The sequence below is a fragment of the Lemur catta genome, chromosome 17, assembly GCF_020740605.2.
Source record: "Lemur catta isolate mLemCat1 chromosome 17, mLemCat1.pri, whole genome shotgun sequence".
NCBI lineage: Eukaryota > Metazoa > Chordata > Mammalia > Primates > Lemuridae > Lemur > Lemur catta.
The window spans coordinates 26,547,349-26,572,291 of NC_059144.1; the positions used below are offsets into that span (position 1 = coordinate 26,547,349).

The window sequence follows — 24,943 nt, forward strand, 5'->3', positions numbered from 1 at the left end:
TTTATTATCAGAACTGTTTAGGGGCCTGGGGCTCAGAGCTTTAGGGGAGTCCGGGCTGTCCCCTAGCCCCAGGGATGGGTCTTGAATTAGTCCAGGTCAGTCAATGCTCCAGATGTAATTCTGGTCAATGAATACGAGGGGAAATGGAAGGGTGTCTTAGTCCATTTTGTGCTGCTATAACAAACCACCACAGAGGAGGTAATTTACAATGAACAGAAATTTATTTCTCACATTTCTGGAGGCCGAGAAGCCCAAAATCAAGGTGTCGGCATCTGGCAAGGGCCTTCTTTCTGTGTCACCCCATGGTGGAAGTCAGAAGGGCAGAGAAAGCAAGAGAGGAAGGGCAGGAGGGAGATGAACTCACCTTTTTGTAAGGAACCCACTCCTGCGAGGACGGCATTAATCTGTTCACGAGGGCAGAGCCCCCAGGACCCAACCACCTCCCATGAAGTCCCTTCTCCCCCCAACACTGCTGCACTGGGGATCAATGTCCCAACGCATGAACTTTGGGGGACACATTCAAGCCATAGCTGCAGGCTTCTGGAACAAGGGAGGGTTTTTTTTTAAAGACCATGGAAGCAATAGCCCATTTTCTGCCATGGGACATGGGTGGTGTTTTTGGTTGGTTTTGCTGTGGGAAAAGGCTTATACAGCTCCCGTCTAACTAGGCAATACTCGTCAAGTCATAAAATCTCCCCTGACCCTACAGTTTCCCCTCGAGTACCTCATCCTATAGAATCTAGGTATTCAGAAAAGAAAAAAGCATATTGGAAGATGTACTGGCTTTTAAATTTGTTTTAATAAAAGCAAAGAACCAGAAATAACCTAAGTATCCAACAACAGGGTGTCAGGAGACGCTGTCAAGGACACTGAACGAGGTTCACCCCTGCCACCCCCACTTACTGGGTGCTCCATCCAGCCCACCCTCTGGGTTGTTTCCAACTTTCATTGCCTTTGAGCTACTTTACAATTATGTAAATTGAGGAAAACTCATAATGCAGATGTAACATTTTTTATTTGTATGAGTCATAATTTTACTTTCTAAAAAAGGTTATCCTTTAACAAAGTAGTTAAAATAAATTTAGTATATTCATTTGATACAACTCTTAAAAGAGTTATAAAGACCATATAGGAACATGCACAAATACTCCTGATAAAACATTAATTGGGGGGGGGGGGAAGCAGAAATGCAAAATATGTACTATGCTGTGATTAAGGCTAAAAAGTAAATGCTTAGGGCAAGAACTAGATGGCAAGGAGAAAAAAACTGAAGTTAGATTTGTTAGGGTCGTAGGATCCTGGATAGATTTTTTTAAAAAATTCTGAGTCATTCATTAATCTGTTTTGTTGATGTATTAAAAATAAGAAAGATGGGCCTCTTGGGGCTAAAATCAAGATATGGACAGGGCTGTGCTCCTTTCAGGGGTCCCAAGAGAAAAACCGTTTCCTTGCCTTTTCCATCTTCGAGAGGTTACCAGCATTCCTTGGCTTGTAGTCCCTTCCTTTGTCTTCAAAGCCAGTAGCACAGCATCCGTAAATGTCTTTCCATCCTCACATCTCCCGACTCTTGTGTGGATCCACCCAGGCAAACAAAGATAATCTCACCATCTCAAGTCCTTAATCAAATCTGCCAAGTCCCTTTTGCCACGGAAGGTGACACATTCACAGGTCCCAGGGATTAGGATGTGGGCCTCTTTTGAGGACCCCCCCCCCCCCCGACTCCCAATCCAGAGGATTTCTCTGAACTTCAAGTTCAGTGAGAATAGCTTCCCTCCGCACCTAAGTGAAGGCACACCACCAACTGCCGAGTGCAAAAGGACACACTGTAGGGTTCCATGTAAATGAAATTCTGCAACAGGCAACTCTATGGTGGGAAAAAACTGCTGACTCTAGGTGGGGAGGGCGCGACTAGGAAAGGGTATGATGAAATTTTCTAGGATGATGGTGATTTTCTGTATCTTGATAGGGGAACAAAGTGCAAACAAATACTGCACTCTAGTTCTAGTTAATATGTATCGGGGGGACTGTAGTGATGTCTGCCATTTGCTCTGAAATGTGACAAAGGATGGGTTGATGGAGGAGTGGATAGATATGTGGTGAGTAGGTATCGTCACATGTTTATGACAGAATCTAGGTGGTGAGTATGCAGGTGTTCACTGTAACAATTTTTTTACTTTGATTTTTATGCAAGAATTTTTGAGGAAATAAGCTTCCCCTGGTAATTTTTCATCAGTTTGCTTGTAGCACATCTCCAGGTGGACTATGACTCACTTTGAGAGTGGGTTGTATCTTCTTTGAAATTCAAGAAACCAGCACGGGGCTCTACCCAGAACACACATTTAATGGACATCTGAGGATGGGGAGGGGGTGGTCCCCGACTGTCCCAGCCTGACCTGGGGGCAGTCCCTCTGATGCAAACATACAGCCTCTTATGCTCCCCGCTTCCTTGTCCCCCACCCACCATCCCAGAGTGGCCAGGGAGGAAGGATGTTGACTGCTGCAGTTCCGCCAAGACACAACCCCACGCACTACATCCCCACTGCCACGTCCCACCCCCCAAGCCAAGTAGCAGGGGAGACACTTGGAAGTAACCACCATGACACGGAGCTGAGAAAAGCCAGCATAAAGCACTTTTATTGCAATAATAAAACTTGAAACTCATATGTGGTGCTGGGGGGGAGAGGGGCAGCAACAATTTCTCTCACCAAATCACTACACAGGACAGCAAAGGGGTGAGAAGGAGCTGCGGGAGAAAGTCAGGAAACTTCGAGATCAGCAGAGGGAGCCAAGCATCAAAAAACAGGAGATGCTGAAGCTGCGATGACCAGCATCATTTTCTTAAGAGAACATTCAAGGATTTGTCATGATGACTGGGCTTTCATTGGGTGTTAAGTCTACAAACAGCACCTTCAATTTAGACTTTCGATTAAAGTTCTTAAATTTTAGGAAGTGGTGGAGCTTGGAAAGTTACGAGATTACAAAATTCCTGAAAGTCCATTAGAAAAACGACAGGATGGAAAAAAAAAAACTAAGCCAGGCCACGAAGAAGGCTTCAGAGGTCCCTGCTGGCCCAGGGACAGATACCTGTAGTGTCCAATGTCGCAGTGAAAATGACCTGCTTTCAAAAGGCAGAGGGTTTAAGGGGAGGGGTGAGGTGGGGCTGGGGGAGGCAAAGGCTCTCCCCCTCCCACTTCAGTTTTGGGTAGGGCTTTTAATTTAACCCAAGGACATTTCTCAACTTGGAGAATAATTCAGCCCTCAACAGCGCCTCAAATCTGCTATGGCTTTGCAGCGCAGCAGCAAGAATGTTTAATATATAATAGATAAAAATTTCATCCAAAAAAATAAAATAAAATAGATTCTTGCAACCCCACCCCCCCCCGAAAAAAACACCAATTCCTATTCTAAAGTTAACCCATAACTTGTGCTGTTAATACTTGACCATATACTTAATTGGAAACCTAGGTCCAAAAGACTGAAACTGAATCTTCACCCCAAAATGAAAACAAAATAAAATGAGTAACTTGAGGTTTATGGCATATAGTCTAGGTAAACACACATACAAGGAGAAAGGGGAAGGGGCACTGGAGGTGTCGGAAGCAAAGCTGAGTGACAGAACACATTCAGTCGGGGTGGATGTTTATACAGAGTGTAGTGGAACATCAGGAAAAGCTCCGTATGGATTCGTGTGCACACGTCTGGAGGCGCCAGATCCCTCCATGGCCGATCTGTTGAGGACAGAAAATCTGTGAGTTCCAATAACTCAGTGTTCTTTGTATGCAGTGGGGGACAGCCACAATGCCATCTGCCATGCCAAGTCCCTTCCCAACAGCTGAGAGGTCTGAGACCAAGCCAGTTCCAGCTGGAGGGAACCAGATGGGTTGGGCTGGGTGCCCAGGTAAGCAAGCTTCTTCCTGCTTAAATTGATCTGTGTGGGTTTTTTTGTTTGTTTTTAACCTAAAGTTAAGTTTACCTGGCTGAGGATAGCAGGAGGGCTGTCCACCCATGCTGACAATACAGTTCCCCATCATCACTGGGTCTCCAACTTGGCTACATATAGGAATCACCTGGCAGCTTTAAAAAAAATCTTAATGCCCGGGTCCTGTTCCCCATGATTGTGATTATTAATTTAGGGTGTGGCCTGGGCATCAGGAGATTCTTAAAAACTTCCCTGGTCACTCTCATGTACAGTTCAGACAGAGAGCTACAGCGCTAAATTGATATTCATCATGTTGAACAGACTTGGAAAATGTCTCCAGTATTTGTTCATTCACTAAACTTACAACTTTCTGGGTTTGTTTTGCCCTTGCAGGAAGCTCTGAGATGTTCTTTGGCAGTGGGTGGGGAGGGCCAGTCGGGGTGACCTGTAGCCCTCCATCCCTCTCTCCCTTCCTTACCCTCCCTCTACCCCACCAGGGTTACAGAAAGCTTGTTCAAGGCTCCCTCAAGTACATCTATGTTCCAGTGACTCAGCTCTCAAAGAACAGGAAAGGGAGTTTGCACTACGTGTGGACCTCGGGGCAGACAGAGGCTCTGTAAAGTATGATTCCTCCCAGCAGGAGTCATCAAACCTGAGCAGCCTGCACTACCTCGGTGTGTGTGTGGCTCAAGCCACTGAGGGAGAAGATGGCTAAAAATAAAAAAGTCCCTCCACTTAAAGAAGTCCCTGACAGGACACGGTAACAAGTAGCTCTGACGGCCGTCACACACGGCTGGCAGCCATTTGTTGCAGTTTCAAACACAAGTGTTCCCACCCACCCTGTGGCTCCAAGGGCAGGAAGGGAGCGAGTGTAAAGGATGCTGAGTTTGGTTTCCTAAGAAATGAGGGTAGGAGAGGGGAAATCAGAAAATGGACACTGGTCCTAGTTTGCCACTGCCTGGATGTGACCCGGAGTGAGGTCTTTCTCGCTGGCCCTCGGTTTCCTCATCTGTTGCACAGTAAGGCTGACTCAGGGTCCCTAAGGTCCCCTCCTAGGACTATGTGATCTAACAGCATCCCTTACACCTCACAGCACCCTCGGCTTCATCCCTCTACTTCATTCAGCGAAGTGTCCTGGGCTTACTGCCCGAGGCAGGAGGACAAGGCAGTAACACTTCCCTCCTATCATCTAACAGGCAGTGGCCACAAACTGCATGGAAGAGAGAGCAGCACAAGCTAGGAGGTGATGTCCATGTTCAGAGATGTTTTTCTTACTAGCTTCTAGAAACAAAGGGTAGAGCAAAGTCATTTCTCAAATTTGTCTTATTTCTAAAGAACTAAAATGTGGGCACTAAAAATTGGGCCTATGCTTCTATAGTCCTAACTCAGTTTTAGTTTATGAGCTGCACATACACACACTTCATTTAAATAGCTCCCATCCCGGTGAGTTTGCGAACATACACATGCCATCCGCTTCCTTAGGGTGACCAACACTGAAAGGCTACCCGGCAGCACTTTTTGTTCTCTCTGCTACCCATCGAACGCTGGGCATAACGTGGGAGGAACAGAGGTCATTACGGCTCTTCAGCATTAAGTTTCCTTACCCAAGAACAGGGAGCTAAGGGAGGAGGCCATTCTTGTCATTCAAGTTTCAGAAGCTCCACGTCAAAGATGAGAGTAGCATGCGGTGGGATGATGCCTGGGTGCCCAGTAGCGCCATACGCGTAGTCTGGAGATATAGTCAGTTTGGCTCTCTGACCCACACTCATCTGTTTAAAGAACGAGGAAGAACGACTTAGCTGAACACACCCCCCAAGTGTCTCTATAAGAAGCAGAGCTGTTTACCTGGGTATTCCCTGGCCAGGATGGTGCTAAGACATCTCAGTGACTTTGCAGCTGCCCGGGCATCTCCCTGGGCAGGACTGAGAGGTGTGTAGTCAAGACTCCATGATCTCCACATCTCACTCCAAGGGGCCCAGTGGTGGTTAAAAACCTCTCTTGACTCCAAGACGGGTGAGGCCCTCAGCCTTTCTACCCAGGTCTTAATGACTGACGCTCGGCAAGTACTGCTCCAGCAGCGTCACCAGTTAGTCCTCCAGTGGTCTGTCACTCAGAGGATATGTTAAATGACACCTATATGTTCTTCCTGACTGAAACTTTGCTATAACAGAAAATATACACAGAAAGTAACATTTGGGGTAGTCTATTTTTCTGTACTTTCTATATTTATACTCTTATATAGGAAAACTTCAAGAATATGATTTTCTGGAGGTACAACAGCATGTGCAGTATGCTTCCATTTGTGAAAATATTTATATGTTTGTACCTACTGTATAAATAGAAGACATCTTTGGAAGGACACCAATAATACCAGCGTTTTGCTATGAGAACAGTGGGGACAGTGAGGATAAGTTTTCACTTTAAAAAATATACTTGTGTATTTTTTCAGTTTCTAATCAAACACACAAGTAAGTGTAAATATCTATTTTCTGAACAGTGAGCAGGTTCTCTGCTGTTCCATTCTTTTACCTATCTCTATTTTTTAATCTCTATGTGTGCATTCCTGGTTCTCTGACTGACCACAGGGGAAGCTGCAGGCTGTGCTGAGTGTCCAATGTGGCTCAGAATCCTCATTTTCCACAGCTGCCCTCAGCATCTGGGACATGCTGGACCACAGTGGTAAGGACAGGTAAAAGCGTAAGGCTTTATCTAATAACAGTCATACCCTTTGATTCAGCAATTCTATTTTAGAATATTCTGCTAACAACCCAAATGTCCATCACAAGGAGAGCGGTTTCATAGGCATATCTACAACATGGATTACTCATCAGAAAGAATATGGTGACTTTAAATGTACTCGCATGAAAAGATGTCCAAGATAAATTGTTAGATGAAAAAAGAAGCTGTCAAAATAGTACTTGTGGCAGGATAAACATGTAAAACCAAAACAACACAATGAAAGGAAAAGGGGTGTACAAGACAATCCTCTTTCTTCCTGCTTAACTCACTTGCTAAATAATAATCTGTGGAGGAGAGTTTAGAAGATGTTCTATGTAGGTGTCAAACCTTACAAGTGACAGGACTGTGACTGACCGCAAAGCACTGGTTCAACGGGGAGTTGGGCATCTCCCCAGTACTCTCTCATGCCTTGCCAAGCCTGGGATGTGAAGAAGGGGATAACACTATCTCCACGGCAGCTACAGCACTTAGAACATACAACACAGCTATTGTCCCAGTGTTGGAACGGTCACTGGTATGGACAATGGCTGGCCCAGGAGAGGCAGGATGGCTATAGACCCAGAGCCGGCCAGACTGGGACACAGAGGCAAAAAGGTAGAGCTGGCAAGGCTTCCCAAGGGAAGTAAACCACAACGATCCTCTTCCTCATCCTGCAACCCTGCCCTGCAGGAATAGAAACCCAGATACCTGGGGGTGGGAAGGCTTAAAGTTTCTGAAAGTTAAGCCATTTATTTGGAAATAAATCAGTGATATTTTACAGAACTGGAACAATGTGTATTCTGGAAAAGAGTGAGACAGATCAGTCTTTTCTTCTTGGTCAAATTTCCAATTCTCCTTGGTGAGAGGGAAAGAGACCAATTACCTATCATGCAGAGCCTAATTATACAGCCCCCCTGGGTCTCGGGCCACTGTAAACATCCCTTTACCTGGTTAGAGCCAAGAAAAAAATTCCTGGGCTTGATGGGAGAACACAATCCAACTGAAATTTGGCAACCCTGGGTCCCCTATCGTCATCTGGGAATTTTTGTAGTGCTGGCAGAACAAAGCTGTTTCCAAAAATGGGGAAAGAAGAGGTGAGGAAACAGACTCAAGACAAACAAAATGTCTTTCTCCACTAGTAGGAGCTCTCATAAGTGGTGTGACACAACACGGTCAATAATAAGATAAGCACACATTAAAACTACACTGAGATACCATTATTCACTCATATTGTCCCAAAGCCAAAAGTTTAACACCACATTGTGCTGCTGGGCTGGAAGGAGGCAGCCCCAAGAGTGCAATCCCTATAGACGGCAACTTGGCAGATCTGTCAAAATACAGCACATACAGCCTCTGAGCCACTCGCCCCACTCTGGAGAAATGTCCCACGGCACCATGAGCACACACGTAACAAAGTCCATATAAGACAAGTCACTGACTGCAGCACTGTAACAACAAAATACTGGAACTGACCACCAATCGGGCACTGGTTAAATAAATTACAGCACATTCTCCTAGAGGAATACTAAGCAGCTGCAAGAAAGCTTTCTCCTCTTTTAAGTACTACTATGGGAAGTGTGAAAATAGATTAAAAGTACAAAACAATGTGTGTGTGTGAAGTATGTTTCTGTGTGTGCTTAAACTCTACAACACATTCACAATCATTAATAACCGGAGTTACCCGTGGGGCTACTGGGCAGATGGGGGTGGGAGGAGAGTAAGACTTTTCACTTACACCTTTTTTTGATTTTTGAGCCATATGAATGTGCTACCTATAAAAATAATTTAAAAGGTAGATATCGGGAAACAAAACAAATGAGAGCATACCTGGGCAACCCCTTCTTCCCAGCCTCGGATCACCTCCTGCTTGCCTAGCATAAACTTAAAGGGCTTGTTTCTGTCCCGGGAGGAATCAAATTTCTTTCCATCTTCAAGCATCCCTGTAAGAAAGGGCAGTCGTAACATGAGCAACAAGGAGTAATGACACGGGGCAAGTCAGAAGCCAGCAGCAGAGTACCCATCACAGACGCCAGTGTTAAAGGGGCTGCCAGGGTGTTTGAGGCCGGAAGGAACCGCAGTGTCTAGAGGGTTTCCTATCACCTCACAGGACACCTAAGGAGTGGGGGAAGTCCCTCTATCCCAAGCTGGTGGATGTTCCTCCCTGACTCCAAGCAGTTAAGCTGACCACAAAAGGACCTCGCCTCCCAGAGGTGGGTGGCAGTCTACCTTGCTCTGGAGATGTGGCGTATAAACTCCCTCCTGCCATGACGTCCCCGGCACCCTGCGCGTTTCCTCCCCAGTAAGGATAACTGTGGTCTCACAGAGCAAGAAGCATTATTCCCTCCTCAGTTCCCTCATCACATTTTACATACAGTGTGTTGAAATACTTCTCTTCCACTGTTCAGAGGAAATCCCCCTCCCTCCTCCATTTGCCACCCCATGATCCCCTCTGTGGGTCACTGAACATGACCCATGCACACTGCTGCTCTGGGCGACTGGGTGTCACCCACAGGAAAGAACCCACTCAGCACTGTGGTAAGAGGAAGCTGTAAGCCAGTTTTCACCAGTGTTCTGGTGCTGACTGTTTCATGGGACACAGACTTGGGCCCTTGCAGACTGGCTCTCACGTTGTCATATCCTAGTCTTCTGGGAAAAGTAAAAACTGACCTGGGCTGAACGAAGGAAAAGACAGAACTTGTGCAGCATTCACGCAACTTATTTTATCCAATGGTGCCCCAGCCCTCTGCAGCTCATTTTTGCAGTTAACTCTTTCTAACAGAGATGGCTGAGGAGAACAGGAATGGTAGGGAGGAGGGTTGCTGGCTGCCCCCAGAGAACTTATTCAGCACACCCAGCGACTGCTAAGGACCCTCCCTGTTGGCAGTGCTTCCACTCTGAATCAGGGACTGGCACACAAACTCATCCAGTCCTCTCCACTGCACTGTCCCTGTTTCACAGACGAAGACACTGAGGCAAAAAGAAGTGAAATAACTTGCTGAAATAGTACAGCTAGACTATAAATCCAAATACCATGGCTCATTCTAATGTATCAGTTTCCTAGAAGCCAGATAAGCCACAATGACCCCTTCCAATAAAAGGGGAACTCCAGAGACGGAGATCTCAGAGGCTAAGTGCCATGAGAAAAGAGAAACACACATCTGTGACAGACACCTGCAACTTCCTTTTCAGAAAACACCATCAGCACTGGTTTTTCTGAAAGCCAGTGCCAGCCAATTGTGATAGCTGAAACTGAGTTCCTGAAAACTCTCAAACTAGGATCCCAGACTGGAAGGAGACAGCCAGTTGTTGACTTATAGTTGACAGAAAACTGATTTTATTGGAGACAAGGGTGGACACCCACCATGGTTCTAAGCATCACTCAGAAGACCCATCAAAACATACAATTCTGTTGTAAATATGCATGTGTATGTGTTTAGGAAAAAAAGGAAATACCAACAATATCCCAACCTAAAAGACGACGTCAACACTTGTAAGTAGGAAGGGGAAGCAGAGATGAATTGAGAGCGTTATCACAGCCACCAGACTATGTGGACTTAGCAAAATAGGAAATGCGGGTGGGGGATAGGGTGGGTGTTGCTCCCCTCCAGAGCAGGAGGCGAGACGGATGTCCTGGGGCAGAATGGGCACTGACATTGCCTGGAACCTGGAGCCAAGGACTAAGAGGGAGACAGGACGGTGGGGACCCACCCCTGCTCCAAGTCAGCACAGAAGCAGAGAACTGGCACCCCAGAACTGGTGAGTCAAGGGTATACGTTCAGCTTACTCCTTTACCAAAACACAATCACCACCCCATAAAAGAAATGACAAATGGCAGGGCTTGAACAGTTCTCTATAAATGAGTAACCGGGAGCGCACAGGTCTCCAGGCTCCAGAGTACCACACTGGACACATTGCCTGTGGCCCATTTCAAGGTCTACTTCATACAATGAGCCCAACCCAACCGAACTCAGAGTTAAGAGTCAGAATAGGCAATAAACAGCAATGATCTCAGAATCCTTTCTGTGGCCAAGCAAGGAGCCTTTCCATCCACCCTTGTTGAGAATGCTTGTAGCAGAAATAAGGAAACCAACTCCAAAGCCCAGTAATCCACCCAAGGTCAGAGCCAGTGAGTGGTAGGGCCTGGCTAGAAACGGCTTTATTTTTATTTAGTACAGTGGGGACTGGGAACCACGAAGGAGACCGAAACCAGAAATAGCCTCTTCCTGGTCTGCACTCTTTTGAGTAGACCTAAAGTTGGGGGCCCAGGGCTTCCCGAGCAGCCACGGTGAACAAGCACTCTAGGAAGGGCCAAGGATGGGAGGGTGGTCCCTGGCCTCTGAGCCGTGTCTGCAAAGGGTGGCTGGACAAAACCTACAGAGAAAAGCATGCCCAGAGGTCCACCTGGAACTAAGGCTGTGGCACCATCCAGAACCAGCACACTCACCCTCCTTTCTAATTAAACATCAACTTTCCAGGAGCAACAACAGGCTGGCCCAGCAGATGAACTAGAATCAATCTAAACCTTTCCCCTATGTCAGGGTTGGTGCAGGGTGGGCACATGGGTCAGTTTGGGCACTAAAAACCTACTTCGTTTCGGCACTACTTCACCTGCTGTGAAGTCTACTGGCGTCTGCCCGGAAAGTCCTGCCTCATTAGTAAAAAGAAAAAAACATTCAGGAAGAAAGCTTCTGCCCTCCCTTCCTGCTGAATGCTGTCTTGTGAGGATGTGATGTCTGGAGCCATGGCAATCACGCTGTGCCTATGAGAAGGTCAGGAGTACCACAGAGCAGTCATTCCAGTGCTCCGAACCAGCTCCAAACCAGCCCCCTCAAGACTTAAGTTCTGAGGTTAAAAGTGTGCTCTTAAGACAAAACTATGGAGACAGTAAGCAGATCGGTGGTTTTCAGGAGTTAGGGGCAGAGGGCAGGATGAATAGATGGAACACAGGGAATTTTTAGGACAGTGAAAATACTCTTTATGATATTGTAATGGTGGATACATGCCGTCATAATTTGTCCAAACCCACAGAATGTACAGCACCAAGAGTGAACCCTAAGGTAAACTATGGACACTGGGTGATTGTGATATGTCAGTGTAGGTTCATCACTTTTAACAAATACACCATTCTAGTGGGGGATGTTGATAAGGAGGGAGGCTACGCAAATGTGCGGACCAGGGGATATTATGGGAAATCTCGGTACCTTCCTCTCAATTTTGCTGAGAATCTAAAACTGCTCTAAAAATAATAAAGTGTAATTTTTTCAAAAAGTCTACTTTGCCTTAAGTTGTGTTTTCAGTTACTTGCAGCTGAATACAACCTAACTGGCACGAGGTAAACCTTTATTTGGCATTTGGTTAGCGCAGCCCAGCATAGTGCTGCCATGAAAGGAGCAACAGAGAAATGAAACTCAGCCACCGCCCAGACCACAAAGAGCTATCACTGACCTGTAACAACCAGACCGGTGTTTTATGTCAGGACCCAGTATACACACCTGCATTTTGCATATAAACAAAATTTTTATGTAATAGTTACTACATGGAATATACTTCTCATGCTTAAAAAGAATGCTGGCCGGGCATGGTGGCTCACGTCTGTAATCCTGATATTTTGGGAGGCTCGGCTCACTCAAGGCCAGGAGCTCTAGACCACGATGGGCCACACAGTGATATACCATCTCCACAAAAACATTTTTTTAAAACTCATCTGAGTATAGTGGTATACACCTGTAGTCCTAGCTACCTTAGAGACTGAGGCAGGAAGACAATTTGAGCCCAGGGGTTCGAGGTTATAGTAAGCTATGATCGTGCCATTGTACTCCAGCCTGGGTGACAAAGCAAGACCCTGTCTCTAAAAGAAAAAGAAAAAGAAAAAAAAACTGCTGATTGTGACCTACTCAATTTATCTCATAATACACTAATGGGTTATAATCCATAGTTTAAAACATACAGTATACCTGTAAAACAATTATCCTATTTCTTGGCAATCTGAACATGGCCCTGACCAGGGCAAGATCATATTTTGATTGCTATAAAAAACCACAGGGTAACTGAGCAGACTCCCTATACTTCCTTTTTATTCCAGATCAAAAACAATGCCAAGCAACCTCCAGATATTACATGCATCAATACTGCTTTGCCTGAGGTGAGATGCTTCAATTATCTGACTGGTACCAGGCCAGGAACACGAGGTAGAACACAGCATCTACCTGCTGCTGAGCCAGCCTGGAGACGCAGATGCTCTTCAGTGCAGAGACGGTGGGTGAGGATGTCTGTCTAACCCCGGCTCTCTTAAGCCTATCTGGGACACTGAGGGGGCAAAGCCTCTGCCTATTATCTCAAGAAACCATAAAAGCCAGGAAGCAGGATTTATCAGCAAAGGAGTTTTTTAAGCAGGGTCTTTGCTTTGGGATCCTTATTTTCCTATGCTATTTTGGATGATCACCTGTCCCAAGAAAAGGGACAGGAGCCCTGCTCTCGAACTTCAGACCACAGTCACCCTCTGTCAATCTCATCTACTTCCTCAGAAGGAGAAACCTTCACAGGGAAGGGTTGGGTGGTGGTGGTAGAGTTCCTTAGGCCTGAGAGAATTTCCCATAATCTAAGTCCAAAAGCTAAACAATAATCCCCAGACATGAGCAGGGTGGTATGTGACTAAGCAGGTATCACACAACTCGCACAAGCTGTAGGACAAGGAGATGCTAGAAGGAGGGCTTCTTCCCGAGTGGAAAGGAACAGAAACCCTTATCTACAGCTGTAGTTGTCAGTTGGGGGAGATGATGGAAGAAGGGAAGCAGTGTCTGCTAACCACTCATTTTCTGGAGTGGGAATTATGCTGGTTAATGTTGAATGCAGAACATAAGAGAATCTGTGATGTCAAAATGGGTAGTCAAGACTTCCATTTTGGCTAAGATGGAAGACAGGGATCAGATGTGTTCCTGAAACAACCGCAACCAACCAACCAACCAACCAAACCTCACAACCCAGAAAACACCAAAAAACCCCCAGACAAAATAGCTAAAACAATGGTTTTTAAGACACTAGGCATCTGTAATGAAGGACAACAATCCCCAAGACATGGAAAACAAACAAGATGAGCCCTACAATTGCTCCAGCTTACATCCTTGGGAGTTTCCAGGGAGAGGGAACTGGAATGGGCCTCAAGGAAGCTAGAGTCCAGAGGATAGAGTACCAGGCAGGAGAGAGCTGTGTAGGGAAAGATTCCCCAGAGATTTGCAAAGAGTCCTTCTTGAGTATTCAGCAGAGTACTTATCAGTGTATGTGTTTGAAGAAACTATTCAAGGCCAGGAAAGGAATCATACAAAATGTTTCGAGTAACCGTGACCAGTGCTCACCTAGGGGTGGGATTAGTGCCTGTTCCCACTAGTCAGACAGAAGAAGCTCATGGTTCACAAGGTACTAGGTAGAATACTCATGAAAGGATCTAGCAGGAAATAATCAGTCCTAAATTGAGCATTGCTCCACACCTACCTAACGAATCACAAAAGCAAGACTCACAAGGATCATACTGTTTCCAAGTAACTTAAACGAATCTCAGTACAAAGCTCAAGAAGATTTATAGGAATATAAACATCTAGCACCCTAAAAGATAAAATTCACAATGTCTGGCACCAGAAGATTACCAGGCATGGAAAGAGGAAGAAAAACATGACCCACAATGAGGAGACTTATCAATCATTGAAAACAACCCAGAACTGACACAAATATGTTAGAATTAGTAGAGACAGACAGTAGAACTCAAAACTTTCAGAGATGAAAACTACAACGTATGAGATGAGAAATAGTATGGGCTGGAACAACTGGACGGCCACACATGAAGAAGTAAAAACTTGGATCCACATATCACATCTTTATCAAACATCAACTTAAAATGAACTTATCAAACTTCTAGAAGAAAATAGAAGAAAGAAATCTTTGTGACCCTGGGGTAAGCAAAGATTTCTTCAATATGATGTCAAAAAATACTAACCATAAAAAAATAAATTGAACTTTGTCAAAATTTAAAATGTCTCTACTTTAAAAAGCACTGGTTAAGAGGATGAAAAGACAAGCCAAACAGTGTGAGAAAATTTTTATAAAGCATGTATCTGATAAAGGACTTATATCCAGAATATATAATGAACTATTAAAACTCAACAATAAGAAAAAAAACAACCCAATAAAAAAAGGGCAAAAGATTTAAACAGACATTTCACTGAAAAAGATATGGATGGCAAGTAAACACATGAAAAGATGCTCAACATTCTTAGTCATTGTAACAGTGGAAATTAAAACCACTAGGAGATATGTCCACTACTACTAATCGGAATGACTAAAACCAAAAAGACTGACTACATACCAACCCAAACATCCATCAACCTGGTAAATGGATAAATAAGTTTATCTGAGGCTGGGTGCTCATGCCTGTAACCACAGCACTTTGGGAAGCTGAGATGGGAGGACTGATTAAGACCAGGAGTTTGAGACCAGCCTGGGCAACATAGTGAGACCCTGTCTCTACCTGCGTATGTGGTCCCAGCTACTCAAGAGGCTGAGGTGAGAGGACTGAGCCCAGGAGTTCGAGGCAGCAGTGAGCCATAATCCTAAGTGAAGTATCTCAGGAGTGGAAAAACAAATACCGCATGTTCTAACTTACGAGTGGGAACTTAACAATGGGTATACAGAGTGGAATAACAGACATCAGAAACTCCAAAAGGCAGGACGGTAGGAGGGATGAAAAGTTACCTATTGGGTACAATGTACAGTATTTGGATGATAGGTACACTGAATGCCTAGATTTCAACACTGCGCAATATATTCATGTAACAAAACTGCACTTGTACCTCCTAAATCTACAAAATTTTTTTAAAAAATGTAGGCAGTGGGATTTACTGAAATCCTGCATATGTTTAGTTCCTACACTCACCCTGGCAATGAATGAAAAGTGCTTCCTCTGGAGAAGGAACAGGTAAAGCAGGCAGCAAGTCAAGTCTCAGTAGTTCCTCCAATTTTAACTCTGGTGATCACTGTGCCAAGAGCTGGAACCCTTGAACAGTGAAACCACCTGCCAAGTTACCGCCGTAATTTCCTAGAGAAAGCATGCCCTGCAGACAGAAGGCAACTGAGGTCACAGTTCTGACAGTCTTTAAGCTCTAAAGGTCACTCAGCATTAGGCATAACCAACATTGCCTTCTATTTGCAGAACTGACCAATTTCATTTCTGACCATACACAAATCTGTACCTCATGCCCAAGAAACTGCCTGGAATAGCTCTGTATTCTTGATTTCAAGTAGTAAGTCTTGGCTCTCCTGACTGAATGCAGCCCGAGCTCACAGATCTGGCCTGAGTTCCGTGTCCTGGTGGCATTCAGCTCAACCCTTGGCACTCAAGGTGCTGGTGCTCATGAGCACTCTTGGATTTGCTTTACTTGTGTGATTTTTAAGAACTAGCAGAACAAGCATGAGGCTTCCACGTCTAGACCTTCTTCCCTATATGGAAACAATAGTCTGAGGGGTAATCTCAGAATGGTAGTCTTTACTTTCAGCACCTTTAAGTTACTAACCAGTGAGAAAAAGGTGACAATTTGGAGGTCTCCAGTTAAAAGCACAAGACCACAGAGCCAAAGCTATGACCGCATGCAGAGGCTGTTGATGTCACTTTTGCCTGGGTCTCCTCCCAAACTGAAATCCTTGGAGGGGGAGCAGGAGGGTTTAAAAAAAACAAGGGGGGAGGGGGGGAAGAGTCTCAAGTCTGTCTCCCCCACCGCAGCCTGCCCTTTCCTGCTGCTTATCTGAGAGTGTTCTTGTTCAGAAGAAATCGGCAGAGGGAGACTCGGCCAGCAGCTGCTGGGCAGACAGTGCCGCTGGAGTGAGTTCCTGGTGCGTCACCTAAGCCAGAGCAGTGGTTAAGACCCAAGACCAGGGCTTATTAGAGATTCACAGAGACCACTAGGTTATTATTTCACTAATAACCCAACAGAAACGGAGTCACTTCCTGTGCACTCTGCTTTGTGGAAGGCAGAGTCCCCGTATACTTTCTCCTGGATAAGGAAAGAGGACTAAAGAAGGCCTCTTAAAAGACTTACGGCTTGAGCACTTGGGAGTGAAAGCTCATGACTCACAATGTAGTTTACAGTTGCACGTGAATCTTTGCAGGTGGTTTTCACAGGCAGCATTTTACAGGGACTAAAATATGGAAAGTTTTAAGAGTGGAAAAAAAAAAGCCTAAACAAATCAAACCATGACAAAATAAGAGAATATCCTAGGCCCTAGAACTTCAAAACAAGATGATGTTCTTGCCATTTTACAGTTGAGAGAGGGAGAAAGGATTTCTACTTTTTAACACACAGGTGAGTTTCTTAACTACAACAAGTACAATGGTTGAATGGATGAAGGGACTGGGAGCCAATGTTTTCCTGCAGATTTGCATTTGAAGGCACTTAGAATGTTCCCAGATGAGTTTATGGCCCGAGGTTCCCCTTCCCTCTTCTGCTTTTTAGATACAGAAGTTCTCTTAACCACCTTTTGCTTAACTGCCTTGCCAGAGACTCCTATAAAACCTAGAGCCAGCAAACTCAGCATGCTGAAGAAAGCTCCCTCATGCCTGTCTCTAGCTCAGCCTCACTCCTTCGTTCCTCTCTGAATTTTATGCTTCTATAGAGAGGTGGTCAGCGGTGTTTGTCCCCAAACCCATTTATGGCAGCTGTCCTTACAGTGTACAGATAGCTAAATAGTATATAAATTAATAACATGAGTGTGAACACAGAGAGTGGTCTTAGGTGACTGCCTGGAAAGACTCAAAGGCAGTCACTGAACTATTGCCAGGGAATAATTGTATGAAGGTGAGAACACTGTACACTTGGAGAAAGAAATCTTAAAAATCTGGAAAGGTTTAGTGTTTAAATGGTCTCACAACAGTCCTTGCTCCACTTTTAAAAAAGTCAAAATTAGTTTTTGTAGGAACTATGATGCGAAACTCCACCAGCAGAGCTTTACTCAAAGAAAAAGACAGCCCTTGAACAAATGATTTATGTCTGAGTTTGAAATGTTTAAGGAAGCCATGTCACTTTTATGATTAACACATCAACTACCCCCTTGTCCCAAACATGATGGGTGAAAAGGGATTCTACACTTAGTTAAGTAAAAGAAATTAATTGAAAGCTTACATGTTTATTCCATTTCTGGGCCTCTGTGGCTGCATCCCAGTGCAACCTTCCTGAATTGGGGCTCTCAGGACCCCTTATGAGCAGTATGATCAGAAGTCAAGTGCCTACCAAGAGGGAACCAGCCCTCCCCTCATAATTTTCCCTAGATCATAAACTCAGTGTAAGCGCATTTCCCACATGTAGTGTGGAAATATTTCTAACCTTGGCTAAATCCCTTTAGATTCCATGATGATAAGTGTCTTTTTCAAAGGCAGGGCCCATGATAGGAAGAACACACAGGATCCCAGCAACAGTGAAAGGAACACAGACCAGAATGCATGCCCTTGTGTCCATGTCTATCTTCCATTTTAATAACAGTATAAATAAGGGGACTACCACGCTATGTCACGTGAGAATGGGGAGGAGGAAATACCATTTAACAATGGCCACTCACTCAAGCAGTCACTGAATACTACTCTATGCCAAGCACTGAAGGGGACACCCTGGAGAACACCACTAGTACATGGTTTTGGCCTCCTGGAGCCTGCAGTCTGTTGGAGAAAGCATAGAGGTAACTATACATGGTCTGACTGTGACGAGGGCTAAGTGATAAGGAAAACCCCCATCTATTACTTGGCACACTAGCCACCTGAGACCCCCACCCCTCACGGAAGACCCGCATCAACATAATACTAACCTATTACCCGGCTCATTAGCCACCTGAGACCCCACCCCTTGGACCACCCCAACTTAACAAAAGTGGGAAAAATCGAGTAGATGGGGCTCAGAATTTGGTGGCAAGACCCCTCTGAGCCCACCGGCGAATAAACTTTGATTCTCTGACTCTCCGTGTGCCACACTGTGTGCCACTCGGTTTGTCCTCGGGACCACCCGCTGTAACACTTGCTGTAACACAAGAAGAAAATGGATGGGCACCTCACTGGGGAATTAGAGGCGTATGTGTACACGTGAAGAACCACTTTAGCCAAGGGTCGGGGGAAACCCACTGAGGGGATGTCATTTAAGCTGTGCTACAAGGACTAGGAAAGAGCCTGCCAGGTGGCCTGAGCTCCTGGGAGAAGAACAGTAAATGAAAGGAGAGAAGAGACAGCAGGATCTTTAACTGGTAATTGCCGCACTCCCCTCCCCGCTCTCCTTTTCCCACTTTTTGCACTGCTAGAATTTACCCAGTCAAAATTAAAGAGAACCAGGGAAAGGAATGCAGGGACTTGGTTAAGCTCTTCAGTAGGATCACTCACACACACACACACACGCTCTCGCACACGGAGAAAAAATAGAAATAAAAATAAATAAACCACTATAAGCACCAAAGGGAAAACATGTCTAAGTTATTCATGATAATCCTGACCTTTTCTACGGGAAACAGCAGGTGACAATAATATTTTTAGAGAAAACTGCAAGGCAGACTATTGGTTCCCAGTTCACAGATACAATAAACCCATTAGTACTTCATAAAAATAAGTTTTAACAACTAAAAATGTTCACATTAAAAAGTCTATGGGTACATGGGTAAACTTTATGGTATGTGTATTACATTTGATAAAGCTGATTTTAAATAGTCTAGGAGACCTGCTGAAAGGAACCAGAGCTCTTTGGAGAGATGGCTGTGGCATAACAGGACCAGAGCAGTGAAACCAGGACACTGATGAAGGAACAGTGGTAGCTTATCAAAAAAGTACTGGAGCCAGCCTGAAGGCGCTCCTACTCGCCAAATTTAGTATAAAAAAGAATAATGAGTATCACTGATTTTAAGGCCCTAAAATTGGAGCCCAGAGCATACTAAAAACAGAGAGGGGGAAAAAGTCACTCGCCACCACTGAGGATAGCAACACCCCATTGGTTAACACTGATTCCTCATTTTAAAAATTGGTAATTAAAGGGAAAGAATTAGCTTAACCTTATCTTATAGAAGAATAGCAGCCAATAAATGTAGAAGGAATGAAAGAATTTTATAAATCATCACTTTGTCCATGCCAATGAAAAATGTCTTCAGGTGGGAATTATCAGTTGGTGTAAATATCGTCACGAGAAAGTCTGATGAGGAATGTCTAAGCCCTCCACAGACCACTGCTGATTGCAAAGGGAAAAATGTACCTTTACAACAAAGATCAAACTTGGCACCCTAACTAGTGATGTTCCCCATGTGTGCCAAGGATGAAACAGTCACACTAAAATGTTTAACCAGAACCTATTCAGACATTTAAAACTGCACGTCCAGTTTACAGGAAATCAAGGCAGGGGAACAAGTTAAACAATAGCATGAGAAAACAATGACACAGATGTGGAGCACTTACAAGATAACTCGCCTGCTCTCTTCGAAAAAGTAGGGCTAATTTGAAAAAAAGTGTGAGGACTCTTCCCAGTTGAAGACTACAGACATTAACATCTAACTGCAGTGAGTGACGCTCAGTGGAACTGTGGTTTCATAAAAAAGCAACACAAAACACGGTGGAGACAACTGGGGTAGTTTCATTAAGCATTTGGCTCACAGCAGGTTACTCCCATTTTATGGAGGGCACGGAAGCTGAGAAACACCGGACAATCTGCTCAAGCTCTCACAGCCTGTTACATGGCAGAGGCAAGATCTGAACCCACAAAGGACCCACTTCCCCTTTGGGGACCACCGTCCACCTGGCACCACTTCTGCCCACGGTCTGGGCAGGCACACTACATACCCAGGATACAACCAGGGTCCTGTTTTTGCCCTTGGCCCCAAGAGCCCACTGTCCACGCAGTAGCCAGAAGGGAGGGGGTCCTGTTAAAAGCCAAGTCAGCTAATGGCTCCCACCTGACCCAGAAAAAAAGCCAATGTTCTGATAACCACCAAAAGGCTGTCGACCCATCCGCTCCTCTCCTGCCACACGCCCCTCACGAAATCCACTCCAGCCACGCAGGTCTCCTTGTTGTTCCTCTAACACACAGGCCCCAGGCTGGGGCACTAGCTCTTCCCTCTGCCTTGAACACTCTTCCTCCAGAGAGCCACACAGCTCCTGCTGCAACTTCCTGAGTGAAGGCTAAACCGTCACTTCATCAGAGGCCTTGTCTAATCCCCCTCACTCAGAGCAGCAAACCCCTTCCCGTCCCTCACCCTCCTTTCATCTCTCCACAGCGCCTCTTCCCGCCTGGTGAGCCACGCGGTCATGCCATTACTCTCCTCACCGTGAGCGATGCCCCACCAGATTGGGTCTCTGTTTAGTTCGTTGGCCATGTCCCCAGTGCCTGGCTTGTTGCTGTTGCTCAATAAACGTCTGCTGTAGGAAGTGAAAGGGTCTTGTTGCAGCCCTGCCCGAACAGTCACACGTCAGGGAAAGCCATCTGAGGCATCTCTGCCGAGGGGGAGCCTTCCTCCAGACAGCAAATCATAAACCAAGAAACACCCGGCACCGGGGCAGGTGGAATTAAAGCACAGCGGAGAAGGGGCACAGGGGCTAAGGAAGAGCAAGAGGCTTGAGGGGGGCTGCAGGAAAGTGGCCCTCCACGTGACCTCCTGAGGAGAGGAGACTGAGGGACTCTTGGTTTTTCTCAGTCAGAAGCCAGGAGGCTTCGGATGACTTAAACCCAATCCCAAGGACACAATGTCCAGCTATTTTTTTAAGAAGATAAAAAGAATTCCTTCAATCCACTTGAGGTTGCTCTCACAAAGGGAGGCATGTGGCTTGCTGATGTGAGTAAAAGGGACATAAAGCTAGCTGTGTGCCAAGACAAGCTCAACAGTAAAGCTACTGGAGGAGGGGGCGGGGGTGTGAGAATCCACTCTGCCTCATGGCACTCATCTGGCAGGTCCTTTCCAGCTCCTCCCTCCCACCTCAATGCCTGTCACGCTAGGAGATGCTTAGCTGGTGCCAGTAAAGTTTTTCATTTTCCCTTCTGGTACCACAGGCCTTTTTTTTTGAGGGCTTGCTCATGCTGTGCTCTGCCACAAGGTCATGGAAGGTACCAGAGGGAGCCCGGAGAGTGGCATCAAGGCAACTACTGGCAGCCACTAGTGGCATCTACAACATCCATGTGGTAAAGGTCAGTCTGAGCTGCGCACACCTCTGGTGGCTGAAAGGGGATTCTGGCCACCTTACTTCTAACCCTTTTTATGGATCTGCCCCCAAATTAGCAGTGGAGCACACCTGGCCAGAGCTGACTGGATCAACAGCGCTCACCTGACTCAAATCATCTCCTCCTCAGGAACTACAACCAGAATCCCACCGCCAAGCCATCTGAGCCAGACACTCAAAAGGAGACAGAGAAGCTGAGCATGGGGAGGGGGCTGGGGTGAGCATGCAGGGGACTTCCACCACCTACCCGCTGGGAGAAACAGAAACACACACACCTGTAACAGGAGACTGCTAGAGCGGCAAGGTAGAGAAAAACAGAGAACTAGGGGCAACAAGAAAACTTCTTTTCCCTTCTTGGGGCCGAGTGGGCTTCTACCTTTGAAGACCCCCTGATCTTTATAACCCTGCTTTCTGATCATATTCCCTCAAGATGGATTCTGTTCCCAGTGACTTAAAAGCCTTAACTGCTACCGATGAGATCTCACAGCGCCTACCCACTCCTCTCACGCCCCCACAGGTCTCAAACAGGTTCTTCCTGGAGGCTGGTGGCAAAGACCCACAGAACAAAGCCGCCAGCCCGCCAGAGAACAGTCTATTCTGTGAGCATGAGACAGGGCTGGCTTCTCACTGAGGCGTCTTTGTAGGGCTTATCGAAATAAAATGAAAAAGAAAGCTTTTGTCCTACTGCATGCCAGGGTCCTGCTGCTGTGCTGGGACATGTGGGTGGGTGCCACCCGCAAGGAAAACACAGACTTGAAGAGGCACTGGGAACCCTGATGGTGTTCTGGGTCCCACGACCATCTGCGCTCGTAGGAAAAGGCTCCAGACATGCTGTGTGGGGACATTTCACCAGGAGGCACAGTGAAGTGTGGCTCTGCCTACATGCTGGTGTCCAGGCCTGTCGGCAGCACCAGAACATGCGCGAGCCAAGGATGAGGGGCAGACATGGGAGCAAGACAGATATGGCCAAGCACCACGGGGTCCTAGTGCGGCTACTTTCAAACTAGGGTGGGGAGAGGATGCAGCAAAAGGCACCTCCTCACCTCTCAAGTCCCAGTCTCTGCCCCAGGTGGCTGTGGGAATTGAATAAACTGCCCACTCACCCTAGCACTATAAATAAAAGGCAATGGTTACTCTTCTCATCACACTGATCAGAAACGACCAAACTGATGCGCTTTCATCCACTAGACCTCCCAGGCTCAGGTGTTGACTGTGGCCTACCAGGACAGCTATTTAAAACATCAAAAGCACTTTCCAGCTTCTTTCACAAACATGAGACTGTTCCCTACAAAGATTAGGTTCAGTATCTCCTATTTTGGCAGCCTTTACAAGGTTCTAGTCCTTAAATTCTTCCGCCTCCTGCCCCCATTTCTGCCCATGGAGCAGGGCCGGAGAAATAAAAGGGCATGGGAGGGAGATGTTAGCTGCCTTTTTCCCCTCCCCACTGAAAGTCACTGTCCTCAACAGAGGGCTCCCCCCATGAACTGGAAAGAGAAGGGTAGAGCTTATCCCTAAGCAGCTTGGTCAGAACTGCCCACGGCCTACTACCCAGCAGGAGGAGGAACAAGGAGGAAGGACAGGAGGGGGAGGAGGGGCAGGGGGGAGAGGAAGAGAGAAGTGGGAGGGAGATGGGGAGGAGGAAAGGGGGTGGGGGGAAGAAGAAGAAACAGAGGAAGGAGGAGGAGGAGGACCAGAGGAAAGGGTGTGAAGGGGGAGAAAGGGGAAGGAGTAGGGGGAGGAAATTATTCATATCAACAACTATGGCTACACCAATCACTCCCCTTCTCCTGGAGCCAAAAGCCCATGGGACCGAGCTGGTGGGGCCATGGAGGCTCCACCAGCTCAGTGTCCCCATCCCACCATACAACCCAGGAGGACCTTGTAAGAGCAAGGAATAAAGCACAGTCCCAAGGCACAAGACTCTGATGTTTGAATTCTGGCAGCGGGGAGGGAGGTCTAAAATTTCCTTTGGCTTACATTATCATGAACCTCACTGAACCTCCAGTTTCCTCATCTCTAAAATGGGGATGAGAAAAATCTCTACTGCTAGAAGGGTTGGGGGACTAAATTACACGTGCAGCTTTCGGCCACTCTGGGCCATCATCACTGCCACTGAGGCTTGGATTTGTAAGCGGCTAAAAAGAAAAAAAAAAAAAAGGAAAAGGACAGTGCAGCTCTACTTCCTCCAAGACCAGGGAGAGCCAAAGCAATGACTTAGGAAGTGGGAGATTTCCACATTCGCGGCAGAGGGACGAATTCCGAGTTTCCCGGAGAAAGCGGCGGCAGCTCTGCACACTCGGAATTACCTCGCCCTTCTTATCTCCACTGAAGGGAGGGCCGGAAGCGGGGGTAGGGTGTCAACCCCGGCACAGACATGTACAAATCCTTCCTAATGGTCCCTGGCCAAGGGTCTACTCATTTCTAACGCGCGTGACCTTGGGCAAGTGACTTCGCCTCGCCAAGCCTCAGTTTCCTCCTCTGTGCAGTGGGCATAATGGCAGCGTTTAAGGCACAGAACGGCTTTTGATGTGCTAGATAATGCCCAGCCCGCAGCCAACGCTCCCTACCGCCGGCTCGGACAGCCCCAGGTTCGGCAGGCCCGAGGCTGCCCCCTCCGGGGCGCAGCCACCGCCCAGGCCTTAGCCTCGGGCCACGCGGGCCTCGCCGCCGCCACGCCCCAGGCCCTGGGCTCCCAGGCCGCGGCGCAGCCGCACGCGGGCTGGGGACCGCGGCCCGGCCCCCCGCCCCGCAGGCCCGCCCGGGGACTCACCGGTGTAGTGCACCACGCAGGTCTGGCCGCGCTTCGGGAAGGTGCGCCCTAGGAGACAGACAGACGGGCACAGTGAGCGGATGCGCGCGGCGGCGGAGGCACCGCGGGCCGGCCCGCGCCGCTACTCACCGTCCCCGGGGGAGATGGTCTCCACCTGCACTCCCATGGCGGCAGCGGACACTGGGCGGGCGGCGCGACCGGCGGCGTGGACCGAGAGGGACTTCGCGGCGGCTCCCCTGCTCTGCCTCGTCCCTCCGCGCGTCGCCTGCGCACGCGCGCGCCCCCGCACGGCCCGCCCTGCGTGCGCGCCCCAGACGGCGCGCGCGTC

General features: G+C 47.0%; 1 protein-coding gene and 1 long non-coding RNA gene across 2 annotated transcripts; both read right to left on the bottom strand.

The window, feature by feature from the left end:
• Window positions 1–2,608: 2,608 nt before the first annotated feature.
• On the bottom strand, window positions 2,609–24,943 carry FKBP1A (FKBP prolyl isomerase 1A). The gene is made up of 5 exons (XM_045529057.1): window positions 24,745–24,943; window positions 24,616–24,663; window positions 8,465–8,577; window positions 5,524–5,688; window positions 2,609–3,728 (listed from the first exon to the last, which is right to left on the bottom strand). The coding sequence occupies exons 1-4, from the start codon at window positions 24,779–24,781 to the stop codon at window positions 5,560–5,562; spliced, it is 327 nt and encodes a 108-aa protein (XP_045385013.1). The 5' UTR covers window positions 24,782–24,943; the 3' UTR covers window positions 2,609–3,728; window positions 5,524–5,559.
• Window positions 8,584–15,606, bottom strand: LOC123622573. Its single transcript, XR_006729548.1, has 3 exons — window positions 15,561–15,606; window positions 12,083–12,129; window positions 8,584–9,422 (listed from the first exon to the last, which is right to left on the bottom strand). It is a non-coding gene; the product is annotated as an uncharacterized LOC123622573 (long non-coding RNA).